This window comes from Lissotriton helveticus, chromosome 9 (genome assembly GCF_964261635.1).
Source record: "Lissotriton helveticus chromosome 9, aLisHel1.1, whole genome shotgun sequence".
Taxonomy (NCBI): Eukaryota; Metazoa; Chordata; class Amphibia; order Caudata; family Salamandridae; genus Lissotriton; species Lissotriton helveticus.
In genome coordinates this window covers 90,833,460-90,861,283 of record NC_136070.1, presented here as the reverse complement: position 1 = coordinate 90,861,283, position 27,824 = coordinate 90,833,460, and the positions used below count along the sequence as shown (strand labels likewise).

General features: G+C 49.6%; 1 protein-coding gene across 1 annotated transcript in view; it reads right to left on the bottom strand.

Moving 5' to 3' along the window:
• The window catches only part of PALS1 (protein associated with LIN7 1, MAGUK p55 family member), a 423,019-nt gene that overhangs the window by 262,105 nt on the left and 133,090 nt on the right, over positions 1-27,824 (bottom strand). The window contains exon 3 of the mRNA XM_078659539.1: positions 6,716-6,924. Coding sequence (XP_078515665.1) covers positions 6,716-6,924 — 209 coding nt within the window. The remainder of the gene's footprint in view (positions 1-6,715; positions 6,925-27,824) is intronic.

Below are 27,824 nucleotides of genomic sequence, written 5' to 3'. Positions count from 1 at the left end.
TAGTAAATACTCTGGAGTCAGTCTTGGAGGCAAGTTGCATTTAATGCACAGGAAACAGAATAAGCATCTTCATCAAGGAGCTGGTCAGGTGCAACTGACTCAACTAAGAATCTCTAGAGAAGACTAGAACAGTAAACATTCTGGAATACAATGAGGTAAGGAAATACAGGAAATAAAGGTAGGATTGGTGTGTAGGGAAATACCAGAAACAAAGGTAGGAATAATGTATAACATATTGCTTTTAAATGTAAAGACAAAACGCTACAGCACTATTCATTTAATTTCTAATTAAATCTTTACTTTAAATATATTAAACTAATTTTTTTTAAAAATCAAGTTTAAATTAAAAAAATAAATTCCTACCGAAAGTAAACAATTGTTGTTTTTATTAACAATTAAAAGTGATGCATTCAACCAAATTAGTCATTTAATTATATTTTCATGCCAAATTAATGTTTAAATTAAAAAAATATATATTTTAGAATTAAATATTTCAAGTTTTATTTTTCGATTTTTGTAAACTTAAAATAGATTTACTTAGACTATTTTATATAATTTAATATGACTTAAAATGGAACTTCCTATGGAGTTCCATTTTAAGTCCTGGCCTTCATTAATTTCTATGGGAGTTGCCATGTGTGGTTCTGGATTAAATGAGTGCTGCTTTCAAGTCCTTTTTTGGCTGCAGTAACTTTACAAGTGGAGTTTGTAAATTCCAATAGGCTTACTCGTTTGTGGGGCTTAGCATGTCCGTTCCAAAACCCCTCCATGGCCCACTCCCATTTAGTAATAAGTATGTCCCTTTTTTTCCAGCCACTCCCCCGGTTCCTCCCACATTTACTACTGTATCATCTTACATGTGTGAGGATCTCCCTGCAGAAAAGATAGGAAAGGTGGAGAATTACATTCTTAGGCTTGTGAACAGCATTCTGTAGTTCTTTAGTAGTACTACTAACAGTACTACCAAACGCAATTTGTGAGTAGACCCCATGGTGGGCCCCGCAATGGGGAGAGCCTCCGTTTGTGTCCTTACCCTCCAGTTTTGAGGGGGCAGCTATTTTTTTTTTGTTTTTTAGTTTTATATAGCGCGAACTAGATCCGAGACATCGGGTATCAGAGCGCTTTACATGAGCATCAGTTTAGTTACAGGAGGACACATTAATTTTTGTTAAGCTATGCACGGCCTAACTCTCAACAGGCCCTGGCAATATTTATTAGGATGAACCATATCGTCAACATCTGCAGGTGAAAAAGAATGAATGCTGTCTATTAGACTGCCAGAAGCATCTTTGACAATTAATGGTAAGTGTGTGGAATTACTGAGGAACCTACCAATATCACCTCTACAGTCTTCATTTACCTGCAGTTAACTTCAGCCTTCAATTAACAGAAACCAGAATGACCAAAAATGTGTGCAATGATTTGGAGTGAACTTGAAGTGATCAAAAAGTTTTAGAAAAAATAAGCAGGGTGTTTGGCCCGGCCAACACTGGTCTCATCATAGCTCTTTTTTTTAAAAAAATACTGCAGGGTGGGCAACAACACGGGGGGGACAAGGGAGGGTGTGGGGAAAAAATGATAAGACGCTGCCAACGCTTACAGCATCATAGCGCTTTTTAGGTCGAGACTATAGCAGCAGCGCGCATGCGCTGCTCGCTCTGCGAGGCATGCAGTAATGGAGTATGGAGTGGAAGCTCCATGGAAATTCAAATCAATCTCCGCCCATGTTTTTAATTGTCTTGTGTCATTGTCTTTCGTAAATACTGCCGTCTGATTGATTATGAGGCTTGTTAGTCCCTCCTTATTTTGGCCATGCCGTCATTTGTACCCGCCCATGGCTACTGGCCGCTTTACTTCCAGTGTTACACGGTACAGTACAAGTTGTTTAGACTGTGAGCACTACTTTGTCTGTGCCTTCTTGCCCCCTTCTTACCCCTCCCCCGTTGTCTGTGATGCAATGCAATAGGTCTCATGTAAATGAGAGTCCTATTGCATTGCAAACGCTTGTATTGTTTATTGTGGGCTGGGAGGCAACATGAAGGGTGGAGGATGCGCAGGAGGCAACATGGAGGCAGGAAGAGCTACATGGACAGAGATGGGTGGGAGGCAGTAAGGGGCTACAGACAGCGGAGAGTGGAGGGCAGGGAGGGGCTACACAGAAATCGGGTGGTGGGATGCAGGGAGGGGCTACACAGTGGGAGGGGATACACAGACAGCGGAGGGTTGGAGGCAGGGAGGGGCTACACCGACAGCAGAGAGCAGGAGGGAGGGAATGTACAGACAACGGAGAGCGGGCTGTACCGACAGCAGAGGGTGGGAGGGAGGTGCTGTACTGACAGCGGAGGGTGGGAATGTACCGACAGCGGAGGGTGGGAGGGAGGGAGGGGATGTACCGACAGCGGAGGGTGGGAGGGGATGTACCGACAGCGGAGGGTGGGAGGGAGGGGATGTACCGACAGCGGAGGGTGGGAGGGAGGGGATGTACCGACAGCGGAGGGTGGGAGGGAGGGGATGTACCGACAGCGGAGGGTGGGAGGGAGGGGATGTACCGACAGCGGAGGGTGGGAGGGAGGGGATGTACCGACAGCGGAGGGTGGGAGGGAGGGGATGTACAGACAGCGGAGGGTGGGAGGGAGGGGATGTACAGACAGCGGAGGGTGGGAGGGAGGGGATGTACAGACAGCGGAGGGTGGGAGGGAGGGGATGTACAGACAGCGGAGGGTGGGAGTGCTGGGATGTACAGACAGCGGAGGGTGGGAGGGCGGGGCTGTACAGACAGCCGAGGGTGGGAGGGCGGGCTGTACCGACAGCAGAGGGTGGGATGGCGGGGCTGTACCGACAGCGGAGGGTGGGAGGGCGGGGCTGTACCGACAGCGGAGGGTGGGAGGGCGGGGCTGTACCGACAGCAGAGGGTGGGAGGGCGGGGCTGTACCGACAGCAGAGGGTGGGAGGGCGGGGCTGTACCGACAGCGGAGGGTGGGAGGGCGGGGCTGTACCGACAGCGGAGGGTGGGAGGGCGGGGCTGTACCGACAGCGGAGGGTGGGAGGGCGGGGCTGTACCGACAGCGGAGGGTGGGAGGGCGGGGCTGTACCGACAGCGGAGGGTGGGAGGGCGGGGCTGTACCGACAGCGGAGGGTGGGAGGGCGGGGCTGTACCGACAGCGGAGGGTGGGAGGGCGGGGCTGTACCGACAGCGGAGGGTGGGAGGGCGGGGCTGTACCGACAGCGGAGGGTGGGAGGGCGGGGCTGTACCGACAGCGGAGGGTGGGAGGGCAGGGCTGTACCGACAGCGGAGGGTGGGAGGGCGGGGCTGTACCGACAGCGGAGGGTGGGAGGGCGGGGCTGTACCGACAGCGGAGGGTGGGAGGGCGGGGCTGTACCGACAGCGGAGGGTGGGAGGGCGGGGCTGTACCGACAGCGGAGGGTGGGAGGGCGGGGCTGTACCGACAGCGGAGGGTGGGAGGGCGGGGCTGTACCGACAGCAGAGGGTGGGAGGGTGGGAGGGCGGGGCTGTACCGACAGCGGAGGGTGGGAGGGAGGGGCTGTACCAGTCAGCTGAAGGTGGGATGGAGGGGCTGTACTGACAACGTAGGGTGGGAGGGAGGGGCTGTACCGTCAGCGGAGGGTGGGAGGGAGGGGCTGTACCGTCAGCGGAGGGTGGGAGGGAGGGGCTGTACCGTCAGCGGAGGGTGGGAGGGAGGGGCTGTACCGTCAGCGGAGGGTGGGAGGGAGGGGCGGCACCGACAGTGTCGGGTGGGAATGTACCAACAGTGGAGGGTGGGAGGGAGGGGCTGTACCCACAGCAGAGGGTGGGAGGGAGGGGCTGTACCGACAGCGGAGGGTGGGAGGGAGGGGCTGTACCCACAGCGGAGGGTGGGAGGGAGGGGCTGTACCCACAGCGGAGGGTGGGAGGGAGGGGCTGTACCGACAGCGGAGGGTGGGAGGGAGGGGCTGTACCGACAGCGGAGGGTGGGAGGGAGGGGCTGTACCGACAGCGGAGGGTGGGAGGGAGGGGCTGTACCGACAGCGGAGGGTGGGAGGGAGGGGCTGTACCGACAGCGGAGGGTGGGAGGGAGGGGCTGTACCGACAGCGGAGGGAGGGAGGGGCTGTACCGACAGCGGAGGGAGGGAGGGAGGGAGGGGCTGTACCGACAGCTGAGGGAGGGAGGGGCTGTACCGACAGCTGAGGGAGGGAGGGAGGGGCTGTACCGACAGCTGAGGGAGGGAGGGAGGGGCTGTACCGACAGCTGAGGGAGGGAGGGAAGGGCTGTACCGACAGCTGAGGGAGGGAGGGAGGGGCTGTACCGACAGCTGAGGGAGGGAGGGAGGGGCTGTACCGACAGCTGAGGGAGGGAGGGAGGGGCTGTCGACAGCGGAGGGTGGGAGGGAGGGGCTGTACCGACAGCGGAGGGTGGGAGGGAGGGTCTGGGGCTGCACAGATAGCAGAGGATGGGAGGGAGGAGCTGCACCGGCGGCAGAGGGTGGGAGGAACTAGGATCATGCACACACTTCCTTCAGAGAGGGGCTGGGGCAAGCTGATGTCAACAGAGAGCAGGGAAAGTTGATGAAAATAGAGGGCGGGAGGGAGGGGATGGGGCACGGGGAGGACCACAGAGGGTGGAAGGGAGGGAGGGGATAGGGCAATCAGAAGACTGAGGGAAGGAGGGAAAGGGGCAAGCAGAAGACTGAGGGCTGGATGGAGGGGATGGGGCAAGCAGATGACTAAGTGTGGGAGGGAGGTGATGGGCCAAGCAGATGACGACTGAGGGCAGCGAGGGAGGGGAGGGGATAGGGCAAGCAGATAACAACTGAGGGCGGGTTCAAGGGGATGGGACAAGCAGATGATGACTGAGTGCAGGAGCGAGGGTATGGGGCAAGCAGATGATTGAAGGCGGGAGTGAGGGGGTGGGGCAAACAGATGACTGAGGGTGGAAGGGAGGGGATGGGTCAAACAGATGACGACTGAGGGCAGGAGGGAGGGCAAAGAGCAAGCAGTCAGACAAAGGAGGGACAGCAGAGGATGGAATACAAAGTGTTTAAGTAAGTAAAGGAGACATCACAAAAAGATGCACTTTGGTAGGCTGCTTAAACGCCAAGAAAACGTAGCTCTTGAAGAAAAAAAAATAGCAGTGGAAGGACAGGAGTAAAACGGTCATGCTCCTGGAAGGGACAAACACAAAGTGAAAGGAAGCCTACAGCAGCTGACCACTAAGCAGCAAGGAAATGAAAGTGACGAAAAGCCAACCAATCGTAAACAATGGCGGCCTCTAAACCCACTGTTAAAAAACCAAAAGGTCTCAAAGAAGATGAGGCTTAAAAGCAATGTTTGTAACCAGCTATTCCACAAAATCACCATGACTTGTTACAAATATGGCAGAAATGGTTACAGTCATGTTAAAACCGGCCAAGCCTTATCCATGTTATTTGACAGATATTTTCAATATTGGGGCCTTAAACTTTTCTGCTAAGCCCACAAAGCACTTAGAGTTTCAGTCGGCACCTAAAAGAGCATGCACTACCCGATGTACTGCAAATGGATACCTAAATGGTAAACTTGCTCGGGCACTTTCATTTGGAACGCAAACCTGGAAGTCAAGAGGTTCCTCAATTGAAAATTGATATCACAAAACGCTGTACAGAACTCCCAACATCTAGTCTCACTGAATGTTTGATGTATCCTTGCTTCCATGATAAGACTTTTGGCCTGCCGGTAACGATGGCCAAAATCTTTCTGCAGGTGCTGTAAGTAGTGAATTTGTAAGTGCCTGCAACGTTCTTTAAACACCTCTGCATCAACCCCAGCTTGTTTTTGTCATTTACTATTTACCAAGGTAGTAGTCAGAAAATTAAAATACCACCACTTTGATGGCATCAAGTGAGCGAAACAAGTGAGCCCGACTCTCCCTAGAAGGCCGCCCTTGTCTTTCACCAAGCATCTATCCATTCTTCCTTTCACCCTTCCATTTGCTGGCTGATATCCACCATTTCTACTTAACATTCTGTCATCCATTCATTCATTCTTTCAATCATTCCATCTTTCACCATTCCATCTTTCACCATCCCATCCATCATCTATGCATTCATCCAAAGACACATACAAACAATACTGCCGTCCTTTAACTCACTCATCCATCAGTAAAGCCATCCATATATCCACATTTCCCTTTACTCTGCCATCCTTCAACCCATCCATCCGCCTACCCATTCACTCATCCATTCATCATATAGCCCTTTCTACCTTTCACCGCTCCTTCCTTTTTACTTTCCATCCTTCTCTCATTTTTCCATCAACCCACTGTTTTTATACCTTTAATTATGAACGTTTTTTCTGGCCAGTTGCAAACAGAAGCGGCCCATAAAGGAGCCACCTCCTCCCGCTGTAATTGCTAAAGGGGAGGAGTTCATCGCGCTCCTGCTGTGAACACATGTATATATCAAATGTGTTTCAGTGTACGAATCTATCCATAAATGATATAAGCACATAGAGCAGCATGAGGCACAATACAAATCACTTAAAATAAATGACACTTCATGAAAGAAATATAAATATAAAAAATATATACATAATATATATATATATGTATATATACACACACACACACATTTTTTTACAGCCTTCAAGCAATGCACCACTCACAAACTGTGGTCACGCGCGGCCAATAGCAGTGGCGAGCGTCACGCCTCACGCGGTACTCTCACGCGCACTGAGACCCACCTCCAGCGTCAGCTCCTGGGCGTTGGCCAGCAGCGGGTACGGGGGGCTGGTCCTGTTCATGTGCACGGCCACCGCATTGTGGATCTTGAAGGCGTTCTGGAAGTCGGCGTTGTGGGCCAGCTGCAGCAGCAGGGCGACGTCCTCCTGGCTCTGGGGGTCCAGCAGCGTGTGCTGGACGTGCTTCAGGGAGGACAGCAGCTCTTCCACCTCTGGAAGGAGGAGACACAAGAGGGAGAGACACTCAGCCGGGATCATACAAGACATTCATACTTTCTGGAGCGCTTCCAGCAAGTTCATCCCCGCAGATAGCGTGACGGCACACATTATAACACCGACTGCGGTCAGCCTGACCAAACATCCCACAGCACAGCACCCTTCAGGGAGAAGGACGAAAAGTTTAGCACCTTTTCAAACAAGTTCACAACCACAGCAGACGCGCATTCCTCACATTCCGTCGCTCTATGGAAAAAAAAACAAAAAACGCTCTGCTCTGGAAAATAATAATCGCCACCCGTGACTAACTCACTTAAATTAATTGCGAAGCAAGCGTCGTTAGTTTTACTGAACGGAAATGAAGAGAGATTGACGGCGTGCTTTAATGGGCCATTTACACAAAAAAGTACAGCGACGATACAATAAGAAGTCCAGGCTTTTAAGGGCTCGGTGTGAGCTGGAGGCGAATGGAGGGAGCCAAGGATGGAAAGGGGGGGGGGGGTATAATGTGGGGGGGGTAGAATGAGAGGGGGGGGGCGGAAGCTGCAGGTCACTGGTTTAAAGCCCAGAATGATCTATAGGCTCATTCTTAAAAAAAGAAAACGATAAACAGTGTAGCAACCTGTTCTCCAACAAACATCCACAATTTAGAGGGCTGAAACCCTAGTCAGCTGCTAACCTTTATTTTATCACACTGATGCACTTGCACCGTTGTACATGCAAATGTCATGCCATATACACCAATCAAAGGAAGAGCAGAGGCATTTAAAGCAGTACATTGCTCACTTGTGCAAAGGGAAAAAATATAAGACCGTATGTACACAGTTGAATGGTCTACATGGGTCATAAGCGCAAGCAATTTATTTAACGCAATAGTGCAGAGCAGACAGTTTATAAAGCATCTCCTTTGGGGCCTTCTACCTCCTGATGGAGGGAAAACCTCCTTTCACATTGACAGGCCCTAAGAAATCCATCTGCGAGTGGTGGGTGGGCTTCTCTCCTCCCTCCTGAGGAGTCGGAAAGGGTAGGGGTGGGAGAAGCCCATCCTACCACCTCCATGCCTGATACTCCGCATTGGTTCTGGGAGGTAACGGGGGAAGAAGGCTATATGGAAGGTGGTACATACACTGCATCTTTTTCCTTTACACCCTTAGCTCTCTCAAACAACAAAGCTGATGCTGAGAAGGATGGGTTGTGAGGGAAAGCGATGGCGGGCGAGGGGACTCCCATCACACACCTTTCTAAGCCCGCCACGCACTTACACATTTTTATTTTGTGGGAGGTACATCCTATGTCCTCCTAGCTTAGCCTAAAACAGCAGATGTGCGCATGTCAATTGTGACTGCGGTACACTAGATCACTTCGGTCAGGACGCGGTAACAAAATGCTGAGAATAAGCAATCTTAGGCTGAAAAATCAACAGAACACACTCCTACGACTTGTTTGAACAACTCCATATTAACCCACCACACAAATGGGCAAATTAGTACCGCTGCTGTAGGGCAATTTTGATTATTACAAAAATTAGCCACCAGCTACAAAACAAGTGCCAGACTCCCTGGTGTATATTTAGACATGCCTAACTCCCCAAGAGGATCACAAAAAGCACACATGCATACATGATGTAACCAAATTCCCTCACATTGATCAACCAATGACTACTAATGTGACTTTCATCCCAAAGCATTTTACAACCTGTAAATTAATCTGTGCTGTAAGGCATTATAGGATCTTAGTAGGTGACACCCAAAGTACTCCCTTAGGTTCACCCGGCACCACCAGCTTAATCTATGCACCATTTTTACAACATGGAAATTCTTTCAAGTCATCCACTGTCATGCCAGTTCTTTAGGGCCTGACCGACTATTGGGTAGTTAAGTAATCTTTGTATTTAGATGTGTGTGTAGTCTGTGTGAGTATTTTTAAAATTTTTGTCTTTTTTTTTTCAAGTGCACCTCTGCCTGACTCCCACTAAACCTTTCTGACTGCAATAGACTCCCCAGCATCCTTTCAAACATCTTCTCTATTTCATCCAATTAACACACGTACATGTCTACCACTCCCAATACCATCTCACATTCCCCCTTATACTAATACACTTCCATTAACCTATCCCAATTAAAAATTCTAGAATAAAGGCATGAGATGTCAAGAGCACAAACTTAACTAACTTAACACAACTAATCCTACAAGGAAAAGGAGACGTCTATTACTAATGTACTACCTATTTCCCTCTAACCCTGGGTTGAGGAGTAGCATGGCACTCATGCAAGCAATTCAACACCTCGTCATGGGCAGTAAATAAAATGTATAATTGCTGATACGTAATATTCATACATATTCAATTCTATGCAGGTCTAAATCATGCTTCAATGATGTTACCAACCAATTGGCGCTGATATTTTCCATTATCGTTTGGATGTTGTTCACAATTTTAAGCACCATAGAAATGTTGCTCATTGGTCATTAAAGATTGAAGAGCCTTGTTGCCAGAGAAGTCAAAAGTTTAAGAGACACTGTAGATGGTAGCAGTGGTAGATTGCTTCGCTGGTTGTGATCCTTATCTTAGATTGTTAACTGACGTCATTCTGAGAATAAGAATTATTTTCCAGGTGTGCACCAATGCACTTGGGCGCAGAGTGATTGTGAACACCTCATACAAGTTACTCTCATATCTTGTTTAGACCATTGATTTTACCTTTCAAATCCTTTACTTGCAACAGGGATTAGTGAAGTACTCCACTGTTCACCATATGCCTCCCTTAGTCTACAGCCAAAGTAGGGCAGTTTAAAAATAATGCATTTGTCACATTTTTGGTGAACTGGCTTATTACGTGTTGTAATGAGCACGTGTAGGGATGCCCAGACATGGCGGGTTTGCGCAACTGAAGGAAGAGTAAGACAATCCTTTAGAAGAACTGAAGAAAGCCTAACAGTTGAACCAGTACCTATTTTTAGTATTTCCGAACAAAGGTACCAGGGTTAAAATTAGCAGCATAAGAAAGAGGATCTCGAGTTGTTTACAAAGAGCGTCAAGTTACAGCCTTAGGATTTCTACCAGGAGGATGAGGGAGTGGGAGCAACTGGAATAGACACTGGACTATTCAAGAAGTTCACAGAAGCCATCTTCATTTGATTAGGTATTTTTAAATTTCAAGAAGTATTGCAATCGCCTCCTTGTACAAAGCAAAAGGAATACTGACACTGAGAAAGCCCCTGTAAACCTGGCGGTTATGTCGAGTTCATGTCCTCGCATTTCACTTTGTGGCAGGGTTGGGGTAGTCTGGGTAAGGGGCGGGATTGAAAGTAACGCAGCTAGAGAGGAGGGCGGCTCAGGGACGAAAGCGATATAGCCATGCAGGACACCCATACAAGTAAGGGATAGTACAGACAGCCAGAGCGATGAGATAGTCAAAAGGAGGAGGAGCTGACGGAGTAGGAGAAGATATTTTGATTGAGGTTGCTTGCCGCACGTTTAACTATTTGTCTGCATCCCCCAAAAAATAAACCTGACCGCTAACTGAATTTCTAACAGATATACGGTCCAGAAAACTGTGGACTGTAGTTCTGCAGATGTTTATTTTAATCAGTGCAAGCAACAATGGCCACCTTTAGATGAACTAAAGTAGATACTGATACTAAAGTTATCCCCTGACAGCATGGAGCAAGGTACGTTGAACACTGTTCTCTACTATAAACCTTGCCAACTCCTGTGACCGATTTTAATTCCATTCACTTTTTGTATGCACGGTGGACAGCATTGCGTGCTTAGCTCATTACAAAATGTGCTCTCTATCTCCCTCGCCTCAGTCGGAATGAAGGTACCTCTCCTCTCGATTTTATGAAGATGTACCCAACTATTTCTGTGTTACCTTTGCTGTCTCTCTGTTCCTATCGGACTGACTCTCGATGTTTCTCTTTCTCTTCTTCGCATCCAGTGGGTGTCCGAAACTTGGGTTCCAGGCAGTGCCACTGTGCAATAGTGGCCCGGTAGGTTACGAGGATGGCAGTGTTGTGATCCAAGCCTCTCAAATAGGCAGTTTACAGTCCATCCACAGAGTGCTCTTGCAGCGTCTCCTCGTTAGTTGTGGTGTCAGTGTAACTGGATAAAGCTCCAGGGAGGCAAGAGAGCTTGCAATGGAAGAATGGTTCAAGAGACTTGTTTCTAAGGAGAACTTGTTCAGGAAGCCTCCATATGCAAAGCACAGTATCCTGCGCTTACCACTTACAGGGTCTTGGGACACCGTATTTGGAATGCAGTGAGGCTTAAATGGGCCTAAGAGCAATTGAGTCATGCGGTCAGACTCTTGTCGGTGAGTGTAGAGCCGCAAGTCCCTTAATGTGTGACAACCTTATCATTTTGCAGTTTTAGCAGACCCACATTGTTGCCAGTGCAGGAGACCAGAGTCACAAATTCCCTGACCAGTACTATATGTGATAGGTGTTACTAAACAATAATGTACTAGACCAGGGTTCTCCAAAGTCGGTCCTGGAGTGGTCGATCCATGACAGATGTTAAGATAACTACATTTATCTAAATAGGAGTATGCTACAAATCTGGCATGGATCCAGCCCTCCAGGACTGACTTTGGAGAACCCTGTACTAGACTGTTAGGGGTCCTCTCAAAGCGGTAACTTCTTTCAGCATGGATGACTACCAACCTCATGACTACCAATCACATGCATACTACGAACGGTTGGTGAGAGCGGATCCTAGCAGTGGGCTCCAACCCTTTCTAACCTGACTCCACTGGGTAAACTCCTTGGCACGTCTGTGTAGCGTGTCATGACTGTGCCCTCTCATTCCCACTTGTTGTACGTTGATTGCGCTTACATGTGCTTGGATAATGTGAATTGTGAAACCCACATTGGGAGTACCTCTTGTATACATACATGCAGTGCCTTAAGTTTTAGGCTTCTCCATCGGGTTAGAGGTAGCCTTAGTTAGCTGTCTCCAGCCTTAGGTTTTCCTATCCTGTTGCAATTTACGTAGGAACCAAGTAATGTCTCCAGCTGTGACACTTTGGGACTAAAACGTAACCAATTCTAGTCGGCCAAGGTGTGACCTGGCCAGAAAGCACCAGTTGGACAAAAACTGTGGCCTAGAAGCATGACCTAGGAAAATCCCTTTTGAAGGATTTTGGGTCTTCTGCTCACCCCTCATCTTTAGCTTTGCGATTAACAGACCATTTTACCCTACACCATTCTTTTAGAATAAGTCTTGATTTTTCGACTCAATTGCCTCCTGAAAGTCAAAGTCGAAAAAGGATGCTCTTGGCATTTTTGTGATCTTACGTAGTATCTATTTCCTGCATTTTTGAGATATGGAGGAAATGTTTGATATGTATTCACAAATACATATTGTACATAGTTCTAACTTTATACAAGGTACAGAGTGAGTGAGTGTGTGAGTGTGTTTTCGTAATACCCTTTCAGGCTTAGAGTGGCAAATAAATCATGCAAAATAGGAAGCAAAGATCTCGGAGTAGTTCACAAGTTTAGGTGGAGAGCTGCTCCTTCTTATGGGGCACCCTACAACACTAGTGACATACTGAATGTGCTCACCTCAAATATCTGGTTTTCTAGCACAGTTTAAAGCATGGGATCAGCAGAGTGCCATCCATGCAGAGCTGAAAAATGACAAAAAACGTTGCTGTAAAAACTGCAAACCGCTTTCACCTTTTCCAGCTGCAGGCAATATGTAATGGGTATTCGTCAGTTTAATTTTTACTATTTTATTTTCTGTTGATTACTTTTGTGGGTCTTGGACTTGTTCCTTCATGTGTGTCTGTATGGCTCATCGTTACTGGGTCCCTGTCATCTGTTGGTCCTTTGTTACATTCGGTTCTGTCCCCGTATTCATCCATGTGTGCTTGTATGAGAGGACAGTAGCTAGGCAGGTGTTCCATATGATTCAACTTTGTTTTGTTATCCTACCAATATCTTCTTTGGTTAATACCTTACTGGTTTCATTTTTATATTTGTATCGATTTCCACGTACACTTGTTAAAATATTTGTAGATGTATTCGTTGGTGTATCTCAGTGGTATCACTGTAAAAGGCAACAAAGGTTCTCACAGGCTTCTGTACCTTTGTCGCATTTGTTTCCTCAATCCCTATATTTTCCTTCAACTTAGTTTATATTGTACACTTGCTTTCCAGTTTTCTTGTTCGTTTATACGAGAGGGTTCTGTAGGAGCCGGTGTTCTCCGGACCCTACAGAACCCTCTCTGTACTATACAGGATCAAAAGACAACTATAAAGTCAGAATTAGCGGTTTTGTGGATTGTTAATTTATTGTGATGTAGTGTTCTTAAAATAAGTGCATCTTCAACTCTTTCCTAAGTCTGAGCAGCATTGGTGTGGGCCCGATGCATATGGGGACATTGTCCTTTATATTTGGTGCATAGATGGAAAACACCTGGAGCCTTGCTTTTTTATTTTTACACTTCTTAGTCTGCAGTCTGACGGTGCTCTGGCTGCAGACATAGCAAGAACCACCAGATGATGAGCGTGTCTTTAACATAAGCAGGGGTGCTGGTTAAGATGCCTGTGTAAATGACGTCCTGGTTTTGAAGATGATGCGGGCCAACAAAGGCAGCCAACGGAGGTCCATCAGGAGATGTGATAATATTTCTTCATGTTCTGTAAGAGATGTGCCACAGGAGTAGGATGCCCTTAAGGGATGTTAGAATGGAGTCTGGGAGGCCATTACCACCATCCAGATGTGACTGTACGAGGACTTCAACAGCGGTTCTGAAGTTGCTTTCTGGAAGAGACAATTTTAAAGAGCTGCTACCAGGCTCTTTGTTTTTTTTCAATATGTTGGTTGAGGGTGAGCTTGGGGTCTAGCGAGAGGTTATTGTCCAGGATGAATCCAACCTAATGCCTTTATCAAGGATTTCTGTAGACTGCCAAGAACTGAGGCGATGATCACTTAAGGCTGGCTTTAAAGGATGGCCCAACACACAACTTCTCAACTTGGCTTGTCACATTTGTCCCATCCCAGTATGATATGTGATGCCAGAGGTGACTGAAGGAGACGGGGAAAAATAATGAGTGACAGAGTCCCAAATTAAAGGAAGATTTCATAGTGAGCAGGCACAGAAATAGAGGAACAGGGAACGGAGCGAAGGAAGCAAGACGCACTGGCCGCTACACTGGCATACATAATAAAATCTCCCCCTTCTGTAAGTTAGTAAGAATAAAACAACCGCTTCTCAATGGCACACAGCACTTCTCCATTGGGAAAAAGCGGTGAGCACCCCTCTGTATCGGGAGAAAGCCAGGCACCCCCTGTACAGCAACCTGGGATACCATGCTAACCCAACTTAAGGAGCTGGTTAGAGATGACCCTCCCCTTCCCTGTAACCCCCAGAGATACGGTTATGTCAATGGCGTCACTGTCCCCCACCACCATCAGCTTCACAAACCCCTCCATACTGGGTTAGTGCCATTCCTCGTCTCCCATAATGCCGGGGTGGTGGTGACCGGGCTACCTATACAGCCACCACCTTATTCACCCAGTCTCCTTTAACTCCCAGCCCATGCCTACCTCCTCTCCCCAGGATACCCCCTTGACAATCTAGCCCATGCTGATCCCTTCTCGTTGCTTCTTTTTCCTCACACTTTTCCCAAGTTTCGGTGACACCCTTGTTGCTGACAGAGGTTTTTGTCTTCCTCTCCCACCACATCCGTCCCAATAGGGCACCTGGGAAGCCTAAGCTTAGGCCTTCAATTGATAAATTCCACACGGGTGTTCATCCTGAGGCCATTACTCAAACTATGGTATTGTATAACCTTCAGAATATGTCTTTCTGACAGTGTATATCGTTACCTGAACCGCTTGTCATGCATATGCATTCACTTTCTTTCTTTCAATGCTGTAGCATGACTCTTATTTTGACACTTGGCATGATTCAACCAAAAAAGCCTCATTAAAAATTATTTTTAAAAAAGGAACATAACCTCAGCATACAAAATGAACAGTGTAGATAATCCTAAGAGGTGCCTTGGAAATGGAGGAGTACATGCAGAAATCCTGATCCACCTCACCTTAATCACTCAATGTGCCCTAGGTTTCTCCCTCCCAAATTTAAAGACAAATTACAATTAAGGCATGTTGGAGCACTTAGCAAAAGTACCCTGTGCCAGCGACCCGTCCTGCCAATTGGGCAATATGTGTTGGTTCTATGAGCTTTTGTTTATTGCCAATATTGCCTCAATGCAGAACCCTTCCCACAGAGATGGGAGATCAATGCACAGGCTAAAGCCTTGTTAGCACCTCGACCCACTGGTAATGGTTTAGGAGCAGTAGGATGTTGGTACCCTACATTCTAGGCCCCTTCTTTAATTTCTAGCTCCCAAAAAATGTGTTAAGGAAACCAATATGAAGGGAATTACAGAAATACATCCCCCTTCGAATAATTGAAATGCACATAACATATGGATCAAACAGCAGAATATGGACGGTAATTGCAAAGAGGCAGAATTAGAGGCCTAAGCCTCATTTCTGTCCCCCCATCTTATTCTTCATGCCTGCTCTTCTTACTTTTCCAAATTCTCTCAAACCTTTCTACTTCTTGCCAGACTATCCTCAGCTCCATCCCAATGCAGTGCTACTATCACACCAACCCTTCCCATTCGTTTCTTTTCTTCTCTGCGGCTGTTACCTCTTTCCTATAGAAGAGTAGTGCAAAGCAATAAGAGTGTGGAACACAGTGGGTAGCTTTCTCTACAATACTTCCAGCCTCAGACTTTCCCGCCTTCTTGTTCTTTTCATATAAAGAAGGCGAGTGCTTAACTTCTGAAGTACCGAAGGGCGGCAATGGAAAGAGGAATCTACAGAGCGGATGGGTCTAGCATCCTTACCAATCATCAAAATATATATCTTTATATATTTGGCCAGCACTCTTTGTACTCATTCGTAATATGCAACTTCTGGAGCTCCTCATTCATGAAAACGAATGCCAATTTGTTTTTATTAATTACTTTTAATTCATGGTAGTCAATTTTGAGGATTTTGTCGTCTTGTATATTAATCTGAGCCCTTGAAACCCATGAAGATTTTGGTAACATAAGTGATGTTCCAAATAAACATACAAAACCATATCGAAGGTCATTTCCAGTACTTCAGAACTGTATTTGCCTTTCGCACACGTGTCATAGTAAAGGAATGCCATTTGCATATCAGTCTGACGTGTCCCGAAAGGGAGCGGCAAATGATATGCAGCAAATATTCTACAACGTGGATCCATGCAGACTCCAGCAGCAGTTAGGATGAGATGTACAAGCTTGATCATTCATACACGATCTTATCACCACTGGCTGCCATGACTGAACCTTGCAAAACAGGGTAGAGTTTACATATGAACCCTTCATATATGTTCCCACACAAACGTAGAACCACTGTACTCTATGTCACCCCTAACCCTGCATCAAAGACTGTCTTCTTGCTTACACAGAAAGCCCGTCTTCTCAGTCTTGCAAGGAGGCACCTAAGGTCCCTTTGATCATAATGGTGCTTTGAATGGTCTATTTAAAACAAAAATCATAAAAAAAGTCTCCTGTTATTACAACTGCTAAATACCAGTCAAATCTTTCCTAACTCACATTCTAAACTAAAACAGGCCATCACATCCAATTTCATTCATCCATTCTGTGTCATTTAGCAGAGCACCCATCCCTCAGCATGGTTCATTCTTTAGACAAAGAGAGACTCTTGAGCAGAGCTAGTGTAGACAGAGACAGTGCTCAATAACGAGTCTACCAACTTGAACATCAATGTCAGCAAGAAAGTATCAGGGTTACCATACCAATTTTTTTTTTTTTAAACAAATTTTATTAAATTTCCTTCAGTCATCTTACAGTCGTACAATTCAATCAGGGCCATCGCTTCGATTGGCCTATCCTCAGAATGCAAATCAGCAGTACTCAATATCCAGTATCTCTCGCTTAACTCCCCCTCCCACCTCCCCTCTACCCCACCCCCCCTGTCAGTGTGCCCTCTTCTAACCCCCCCAGTGAAATGGCATAAACCCCTTGTGCTCAGGTACCTAACTCCCTTCTGAGGTTATGTGCAACTACGTCCAATTCGGGACTCCAGCGGTTACTAGCTAAATGTTCAGTTGTGTTTCGTGCCCCTGCGCCAGGTCCGCATCTCACCTCAACTTAATGTGCAGCAACCGTCGCGTGCTTGTGTGGTTCTAGTTGGTCCCGTCCCCAGTGTGCTACCCAGCGTTCCCCGTCCCAGTCGCTGGTCCCTGACTCACTGGCGCTTCCTCCCCATCCTCTTCATCTGCCTCTGCTGTAGTCTGAAGTTCTACTACCAGCGCGCCCCACGCCCTTGGCGTTTCTAGCGCCTTGTCATTAGAGGTGCGTCTGGCTAATTGTAGTCTAAGCGTCCCTTCACTGCTCGCCCATTGCTGGAAACTCCCTCGCCATCTCCGAAAGCTGGGTCCCACTCTCGACTTCCAATGCATAGTGAGCTCCCTCTTTGCCATAATCAACCCCAGATCGAAGAATTTGCTAGTAATTTTCGTGGCGGGTGTGTGTGGGAACCAAAGCAGAAGGCAAGCCCCCATTCCCACTTCAATCTGACGCCCTGTTACCCGGTTCAGACATGCCACGACGTCCGTCCAATACGAGACAAAAACATATGACCAAAATCAGCACCCTCCGTAGTACATTGGTGACACATCGAATGAGTCCCCCCAAAAACTTGTTGAATTTTAACCGGCGTCAGGTATGCTCTGTGTAGCGTGAAATATTGAACTAATTGAAACCGGGCATTGCGCGTGCCTTTCCAGGCCCTCCGCACTAGCTGTGGCCAGGCCGTTTCAGGTATCGACTGGCCGAGGTCCTCCTCCCAGTTACCCTTTAACCTATCCAGGGGCGGTAGTCCCTCCAGCGCCAGTCTCCTGTATAAACAGGCGATAGTCTTGAAGGTGCCAGCGGCCATCGTGACATATTGACAGCCCAACAACGTGGGGAGCTTCATCAGGCCCATCTTCCACTGTTTCTGGATTCCCGACACTAGGGCGGCATGTAGCAAAAAGTCTCCCCTTGGCAGATCAAAGGCACTCTGCAGCTCTCGGAATGGCAACAAGGCGCCGTCCCTATACAAGTCCCCTATCATGTGGACTCCACACTCCTCCCAGTCCGCCAGTGCCAACCAATCCCCGCCATGCGGAATGGCGGTGCACATGCCCAGAGGAATCTCCGGCGCGTACGGAACGGGGATTCCCGCTCGTTTCTGGCTGCGCAGCCAACATTGTCGGATAGTGCGCTCTTCGAGTGTGAGTTGATCCAGCCTAAGTTTTTGCTGGAGCACTATAAAGGACAGTACGTGGCGGGGAATAACTCTGCCTGTGGTCCGTCTGGGCCTCTAAACTCGCACGCCACCGCCTGTGTAAGCCACTGCAACTGCGCTGCCAGGTAGTACCACTCGAAATCTGGGACTGCCAGCCCCCCATCTCCCGTGACCGTAGCAGGGTGGTCAACGCTACTCGCCGTCTACCAGAGCCCCAAATAAACCCTATTACCATTGATCGTTGCGTCTTAAAAAAGGAAACCGGGATCCACACCGGCAAAGTGCCGAAGAAGTATAACAACCGCGGGAGGACCACCATCTTTAGTAACGCTATTCGTCCAGCCACCGACAGCGGGAGGGTGCGCCAAAACCCCATGCTACCTTTAATTCCCCTCAACGCACCGCCCACGTTTCCCTCGAAAAGGTCAGAGTGGGTATGATAAATGTGGACGCCCAGATATGGCAGGCACTCAGTTTCCCAGCGTAGGCCCTCCAACGTCGAGGGGTGGGGGCAGTCCGGAGCCAATGGGAATAGACAGGTCTTAGTCCAGTTGACCCTCAGCCCCGATAGCCGGCCAAACTACCGGAGAAGGGTTCGGGCCCCCCGCAAGGAGTCCTCCGCATCGGCCAAGTATAGTAAGAGATCATCTGCATATAAGGAGATATAATGAATTTTACCACGTAGCAGCACCCCCTCAGTTTCGTCCTTGCCGGGCATGTGCCGCCAATGGTTCGATCGCCAGTGCAAATAAGAGAGGAGATAAAGAACAGCCCTGCTGAGTACCTCTCTCCAACAGGTACGCCGCCGATATAGAGCGGCCCGTACGAACCCTAGCCGTAGCGGAGCTGTACAACAGTTGCGTTCAGTGGATGAAATTATCCCCCAATCCGAAGCTTCGAAGCACCTGGAACAGGTACGACCACTCCACACTATCGAACGCCTTTGATATCTACCGATAGCACCGCCGCTCCCGGTATGCACGTCGCAGTATTCCGCGCGGGAATAAAGCCCAACTGATCCGGGTGCACTAGTGTACTCATATGATCCGAGAGCCGCGTGGCCAAGATTCTACTCAGCACCTTATAATCCACCGTGAGCATGGTGAGTGGGCGATATGCCGTCCTTGCAGTGGGCGACCCGCCCTTCTTCAGTAGCGGCACTATAATCGCCTCTCTAGCTGATGGCGGCAGCTTGCCCAGTTCCCAAGCCTCTCCATACACCAGGTGTAACTGTGGCGCGAGGAGATCAATATATGAGGCGTAAAATTCCACCGGTAAGCCGTCCGCCCCCGGTGTCTTTTTCCTGGCCATGTGCTTAATCACCGCTCTAATCTCTCCTAGGGAAATAACAGCACCCAGCACGTCACCCTGTTCCGGGTCTAATCGCGGCAACTGTGCCTCCTCCAGGAAAGTGTCTAGACCATCAGGCGGCACCTTCAGCCTACTCGGATAGAGTGATGTATAATAATCCAGAAATTGGTCATTGACCTCTCTCTGTAGACCAGATCCCCAGTGGGCGTAGTCAGCGATACTATTGGATTGCCCCCGACAGCTGGGTTGGCCAGCCAGGCCAGCAGCGTCCCCACTCTGTCCCTCTCCGCATGTGCCCGAACCATGTATTCTCTGTAATCAAAGCAGCGAAGCCTCTCGACCTGAGTGGCCACCTGTTCCCGCGCCGCCAGCACTTCCCCCTGACCACCCATGGACGCATGACTATCTTTCTCCGCATGGCGCAGGCAGGCCTCCTCCCGTTCTTTGTCGCGTAATAAGGTCCGACGTGCCCCCGTTGTGGACGAGATACACACACCCCTTATCACAACCGTGAAGGCATCCCATTCATGCGCTCTAGATGTCGCCATCCCCGAGTTCTCCTTAAAATAATGTTCGATGCCCTCCCTGACTGCCGCACAAAACACCGGGTCTTCCAGCGCCATCGTATTCAGTCGCCATGTGGGGGCCGCCTGACACTGTCGTGACCAGAGGACCGTGATCAAACAGAGGTTATGATCCAAGATGGTTCTCGCCAGATATTCACTGTGATGTGTGAGTTCCTGGGCTCCTGACGTGCAGAGAATACTACGTGGAGGTCATGAGGAGCGGAATAGAACGAATAATCACTATCTGCGGGGTGGTGCGTCCGCCAGGCATCTGTGAGGCCCCACTCCTCCTGCCAATCCCGCCGCGCCTTAGCCACTCTGCGCACCACTGACTGAGCCAGCGGAGGATGGGAACGATCTAACTCCACATCCACAACAGAATTGAAATCCCCCCCATAAACACTGTGCCTAAAAAAAGGACGCCAACCTCCCAGAAAGCCTCGAAAATAAAGAGACTTGGTCGGAATTTGGAGCATAAACACTGCAAAGCGTAATATCTCGGCCGTCCAGACGGCCCAACACCGCCACAAACCTTCCTTCCGAGTCTACCATCGTGGTCATGGGCTGAAAGGGGACACCTGCGCGCACCCAAATCAAGGTTCCCCTAGCGTAAGCAGAAAAAGAGCTGCCCCCTCCATCTCCGCTGCAGCGCCTGCCCTTCAGCCTTATTAATGTGCGTTTCCTGTAAAAAGGCCACCTGGACCCCCCTACGGATTAAATATGCATGCACTTTATATCGCTTACTCATAGAGTTCAGTCCTTGCACATTCCAAGTAGTACATTTTAAGTCAAGTCTGGTCGCCATAAGTAAGCATACGGCTGAACCCAACCCCGCACAACCTAACGGGCACACTGACAACCCCCCACAACTTGAAACAACCCCAACAAGCCCTCAACCCACCCTCCCCCAGAACAGGCGCCAAACCGATGTTACCCATCCAAACCCAAACCCCGCTAACGGGGACACTCTGGTAACAACCAGAGACTCACAAGTTATGTGAGGTAGAGGGGGTGGCCCTACACCAGCCGAGCCGGACAGCAATCAGCCCGCTTCAGTGCGTCAGTCCGATCTCGTACATGGTAACCTCCTCACCCCGGCAGTGTCCCGCCCCACGCGAGCCCCCCCTCCTTTAGAGTCCCTCCCCCCCCCCGTCTCAGGAGAAAAGCACTCCCCCCACCTGTTCCAGCAAATGTTCCCCCAGCAGCTCCAGGCGTCTCATTGTCACAGCACAAGCATGGCCCCTTACTGTACATCAGGCGACATCTAAGAGGATCACTCGTCCATCTGGCCATCAGCTGTTTGTGGAGTAACCGGAGGCAAATCTCCGGGGTCCCCTTCAGAACCCCCAGACCCCTCCTCATCTGATCCCGGTCGAGAACCTGGGTCCGCCAGTGAGGCCTCAGTCGCCGCTCCAGAGATAACAGACACCGCTTTCAGGGCAGCTAGTCTCTCCATCTCGGTCTGCGATGCAGATGGGGATTGTTTGTTCAACGTACGTTTCCGGTTGCGCCGACTCCTGCGGGGTTTTGGTCGAGCCTCAGCTGTCTTGTCCCAGTTGCCAGCGCCGTCCGTGCCCGCACGATATCGTTCTAGCCACTGCCAGGCGTCTTCCGGTGTGTCACAAAAGGTCGCCGTCCCGTCCACCATCACCTTCAAACGTGCCGGAACAGCAGAGAGTACTGCACACCCTCATCGCGGAGGGCCCTCTTGACCGCTAGGAAGGAAAAGCGGTTCCGCTGAACCTCCTGGGAGTAGTCAGGGAAAAGAGAGACGGAGGCATTGTCCACCTTGTACGGGCCAGACGCCCGGGCCTGCCGCAGAATGATATCCCGGTCTCTGAAATGCAGCAGGCGCGCGACCACAGGACGAGGGGGGCGGCCCGGCGCCGGTGGTCAGGCCGGCACCTGGTGAGCCCTTTCCAGTGTGTAAAAGTGCGTCAGGCCCTCAGGGGCGACCACATCCCGCAGCCACGCTTCCAGATAGGAGACCATATCACTCCCCTCGACTTTTTCAGGCAATCCTACCACCCGAATGTTATTGCGCCGGTTGCGCCCTTCCGCATCCTCAGCCCTCTTCTCCAGTTGTTGTACTCTACGCAGAAGGTCATCCAACGTAGCATCCGTCGCCTTTTGGGTCGGCTCCAGCTTTTCCAGCACCGTGTTCTTGACATGATCAGCAAGCTTGTCGTGGTCCGCCCTCAATAATCCCAGGCTTGTCGACACCTGCGCGATATCTTGACGCAGCGCGTCCCTCGTGTCCGTTATGGCCTTGAGGATCTGGTCCATCTGCTGCTGTTGTAGCCCTGCGCTCGGGTTTCCCGTCAATTCCTGTTCCTGGGTCTCCGGCGATTCCTCGACCTGGTCGGCCGGCGCCGTCCCCGGCACCCTGCGTGGTTTCCCCATTTCTCAGCCCCAGATCCGGCCGCCTGTACTGATAGCAAAGGCCCAGCGCTTCTAGGCGCCCTCCACAGTACTAGGAGCTGCACACCTGTTACCCCCGCTGTGTCCGTGGGGGCAGACGGTCGGAAAGGCGACTTCGTCAGCCTCCTGCTCAGGATGTCCCGGGAGCCAGCAACCCCCCTCTGCGGCTGTACCCCAGACTCCGCAGCTGACCGCCGTTCAATAAGGGAGCACCTCCTGTAAGCTTCACCGTCTCTTAGGCAGGCTTACATCAGGCATGCGGAGGCCACGGTTCCTCCGCGTTGGTAGGTCGGGCTAGTATTCTACCCAGCGTCGCCGCAGTTCGTGTGGGCCGATCCTGACCCCCAAGGCCTTTCTCACCTCCGCAATATGGCCGGGCACCGAAACCCCACCACCAGTCCACAGCGGGAGGTAGCAGTCTCAGCCCCCTCTTCTTGCTGGTTGACACAAGCTAGGGTGAGAAAAACACAGCGTCCAGGTCCGTGCCCTTGAAATGTGCACCCCGGCCAGGTTCCTTTACAGCCGTTCCGCCATGCCCCTCCGAGCCACAGTCAATCGCCACCGCTAGTCCGGGTCCGGCCACCCGCAGTGCCCTGTCCTCCCCCGCAACCAAGGGGATCAGCTCCAAAGCTCCGCTCGCTATGTGGTGGCGTCAGCTCCCAACCACCGGGCCGGTCACCCCCTGGTATCGCGCCTCCTGATGCGTGCCGTGCTCCCTATCGTCCCGTGGTTTCTCTGGTAATCCGCCTCAAGAGGGCCGCCGGCTGCATCGCTTTGTTTGCCCCCACCAACTCGTCCGCTCAGTGCGTGGACAGCGCCCTCACTCCAAATCGGCGTCGTTCCAGGCCGCTACCAAGACGCTCCCCTCCCCCGGGGGCCGCGCCGCCACTCCAAGCCCGGAGGCCGAAGTCCGCCGCAAGTCGAGGCGAGAATGGCCAGGCCCTCCGTTGGGAGCCCCACCAGTTGTCCATTCTGCTTCGGCTGTGAAATCACCTGGGTCGCTCCTGCCGGTAAGCCACTCAGAACGCGGGTAGCTTCTGCCTCCTATCCCAAGCACAGAGTCTCTCCGTCTCCCGGATGCTCTCCCGCCTCGCCGGCCTTAGTGTCACTTGAGGCCGGGGACGAGAGGCCCACCGTAAGCCGCAAGCAAGATGGCCGGGTCCTCTAGGCAGAGCTTCGCCTTCCGACCCTCTAGCCGCCACCGGGACCGTCCGCTCGACCCAGAAAGTTGCTGGGGCACTTCGCAGCTCAGGGGTGCCCACACAGGACCGCAAACACCGCCCGGGGAGTCCCGCTGCCAGGATAAGTATCGAGATCGGGCCGGAGTTCACAGCTTAGGCGTCCATACTCGACGGCGTTCAAGCCACGCCCCCAGGGTTACCATACCAATAGCGTACTATTACTTCACTAGTGTCCACAGACCCGGTCCAGGCAGCCTGCAGATACTAGGATCTGGTGTTGAGCTTCAAGGACCTCAACCCTTTGCATGTGCGGTGCGCTTCGAAGTGGATTCAAAGAAACAAGAGCTGAATGCTCACTAGCTGAGGGGGTGTACACCATTCCCTCTTGATATGCTAGAGGGTCTGCGTCTCAAGATGAGCGGAGTCCACTGTTCGTGGCCAAGGAATCAGAGGAATACACCAATATCCCGACTTGTGGATTTTCTGGCATCAACAACTTCATCGTGCCAGGTCAGCATAGAGTGACTGGTACAGTTTGGTGGGGGTCATATAAGACTCATTACCCCTTGGAATTATGTGGTGCTGCAATGCATTGCATTTGGAAGATACAACCCTGGTGGATTACCTAGAGATGGAGACAAAGGAATATTTCCAAACAAATAGGAGCTTCTCATTCTGTCGAAAATATTCCTGGGTGGGGAGGGGTATAAATCACCAAGGACAGGCACAGCAACAGACTACATGAGCGGAAAGACAATGAAAATGAATGACAAACTAGTCCATCACTCGGTTTTTGGAACTGGCAAAATACATGAGGGCGTTGGTAAAGCCAATAGGTCTCGCTTATACGAGATATATTAGCTTTTTCAATGTATTTTTCAGTTTTGTTGCATAGTATGGTATGGTATGGCAAATCAGTGTATGAGTGTATGGTATGGTAAGGCCTGTCATTGTAAAGTATGGTATAGAATGGTATGGTATGGTATGGTATGGCCAATTATTGTATTGTATGGCTTATCATTGTCTAGTATGGTATGGTTTGTCATTGTATAATATGGCATTTATTGCATAACTATGGATTTGCTGCATTTGCAGCATAATTCCTCTGCTGCATAAATAGCAGATTTTAACAAAAACACTTTTTAACACTTACTAAAAATGTTTCAACACGTGTGACTGCGCAGCGTAAGGCGCTGTTCACCTTTCAGGTGCATATTGAGGAATTTTGGTGTTACGCTAGTAATAATGAGGTGAAATCTTTGTCCAGGTTGTGTTAAAATGTGTAAAAATGAAAAAAAGAATGAACTGAAACTATCACAAAATGTGCCGACATATTCTGCATAAATTGCATTTCTTGCTGCATAATTTAGTAAGCCAAGTCACATAATATGGTTCCCTTGCAGCATAATTCCAATAGCCATAGGGATTTTACGGCCTGTGAGTGTATAGTATGGTATGCTATGTACAATCATAGTATAGTATGGTATGGACACTCTTTGTATAGTATGGCATGGTATTGAATTGTATGGCCGGCCACTGTATACTATAACCTATGAGTGTATCGTATAGTACATGTCATGACCTGTCATCGTATAGTATATGGCATGATATGTTATCATACAGTATAGTTCGGGCTGTCATTTTATAGTACATGGTACGGTTTGATATGGTAAGGTCTGTCATTGTCTAGTATGCTATGGCCTGTCTTGAACAGCTTTCCTTGGCTACAGTGTTAGTGCAGAGGAGAAGCACAACAGAGAAAAACGTGCAGTTGCAAAAAAAGATTGAATAAAAAAGTAAAATTACACATTGGAAAGAAAGAATATGCTTCTAAATATTAAATAAGTCTGGGGCTACTGTGTCGCCTTGGAGGATATAAATGCAACGCTGTATTGAAGATTGCATTTAGTAAATGAACAACATGCTTTTAACCCCTTGGACACAGGTTTATTTTCCGCACGTTGTGGGAGAAATAAACGGTGGGCTAGATTCGGACTGCTCCCGGCCGTCGTGCACACACGACCACTGTGACGCATGACGGCCGGGAGCCGTCATGAGCATACCTGGGGTTAAACCATAAATAAGTTAGTGCAGTATTGCCCAAGAGCTTTTAAACATTGAACAAGTTTGTGGCAATAGTATCAAAGTGCCTCATTCTGAGCATGAGCAGCAGGAGGACACCTGCTGCTCATGCTCAGACCTAAAGAAAGTACAGGAAACATGATTTATAATGGAACATAGTTGTCAATTTCTCAGTTTGTTGATTTGACATTTCCCTGTTTACAGGACTTTGAGTGGGATGAAAATAATGGGTGGGGGTCTCTCAAAGGGGCGTGGTCGATATAATTAAGGGCATGGCTTAAAAACACCTACGCTACAAATCTGTGCTTAGCATAATGTGTGGGTGGCTCTGTGTGTGTGTGTGTGTGTGTGTGTGTGTGTAGGTGGCTATGTGAATGACTGTGTGGGTGGCTCTGTGTGGGTGGCTCTGTATGTGTGTGTGGGTGGGTGGGTGGCTTTGTGTGTGTGGCTCTGTGTGTGGGTGCAAATGCAATAGGTCTTGCATTTGCGAGAGATTAAGCTATTGGCAGTGTAAATGACAATGCCCTTTATTTATATGTTTTAAAAACAAAAACATGAATTAAAATAATGTCATGAGCAATGCCAATAGCTCTAACTTTAACAATGCTGAAACCAGATTCCAGGCCTACCGGGTCAAGTTACTCTGCTGGCCAGCAGTAGGTAAAACAGCCTCCCTCCCCACACAAAATAACTATTTGACAGTGCTTGGCCCAGTTACTGGGTAAGGAAGAGGTGCAGGGGGGAGGGAATCTGCACGTGATAACTAACCACACACTGCAAGGCCAAGCCCATAGAAACAAAAGAAAGCCAGACCTCTGGAGCTAAAGATAGGAGGAGGTTTCCCTTTGAAGTTTTAGTGTGAAGGGACCAGACAGTTGTGTTAGTTGGGGACAGGGATGAAATTCCTAGTGAAAAAATCTGTTCATAGACCTCCTCAAGTCCTCATTCTTAACTATCCCAGTATGCTGTGTACTAAGGTTGGGCCAGGATGGAGTGATGTGGCACCCTAGGATTGGGCAGAGGTGCCTATCTTCCAGAATGTACTATCCCATTTAACCCCTTGCATGCTGATGACGGCCCCCAGCCGTCATGCACTACAGTGCTCGTGTGCTGATGACGGCTGGGGGCCCTCATGACTGCACCCGCGCTGAAATCTGCAGCACAGGAGCAGAATCGGCCCAGCATGGAAGGGGTTAAACACCCCTGCACATGGGAGAGACACTTAAGAAGATTCTGGACCTGTGGCTTCAACGCCAGAACAACACCCAGCTGGAAGGTACCAAATATGAGGTGCATGTCCCCATAAAACGCACTGAGTTGGGCGGGTGTCACTACGGCACCAGGAAACGCGGGGAGGCGAGGAGATGGCCCTGGCACAGGCTCAACAGTCAAGCACAGCATAGAATGCGAACGAGGTTTCGTCTGAAGGCTTGGACAGCCGGGACAAAGTCAAAGACCTCTTCGACTTCTTGTTTTTCGTGTGTTTGCAGGGCTTTCCTGAACGCCCAGGCAATTTCGGTTGCAACGACAAGCGTTTCGAGTGGCTCCATGGCCAATCCCAGGACATTCCTTTTGACTAGGATGGAGACCATTGTGGCGCCACACGTTGAGCAGCAAGGAACTTGAGGGACTGATCCCTCAAGACCTTGGGGTGGATGGTGGGACATTCGACGCATGTCTCTGTGTCGTGGTCGCGCTCGACACCAAAGGCAGATGAGGTGTGGATCAGTCACCAACATTTGTCAATGACAGGCATTACAGGGCTTAAAACCAGCCTTCCTAGTGGACATCCCTGCCCCACCAGGAGACAATGCCTCAAAAAATCTTGGACAAAAGCTGAAAATAGCGTCAGTCAAAAAAGTGACTGGGTGTAGCCATTCTCCAGATCTGTGCTGACTGGCGCGGAAAGAAAATAACCGACGTCAGCATGCTGGGGTGATGCCTATATAGGCACCGCGCAAGGCACTTCTGGCGCAGATGACATCAGGCGGAGCTGAATGTCACCACCTACCGGCTGAATTGAA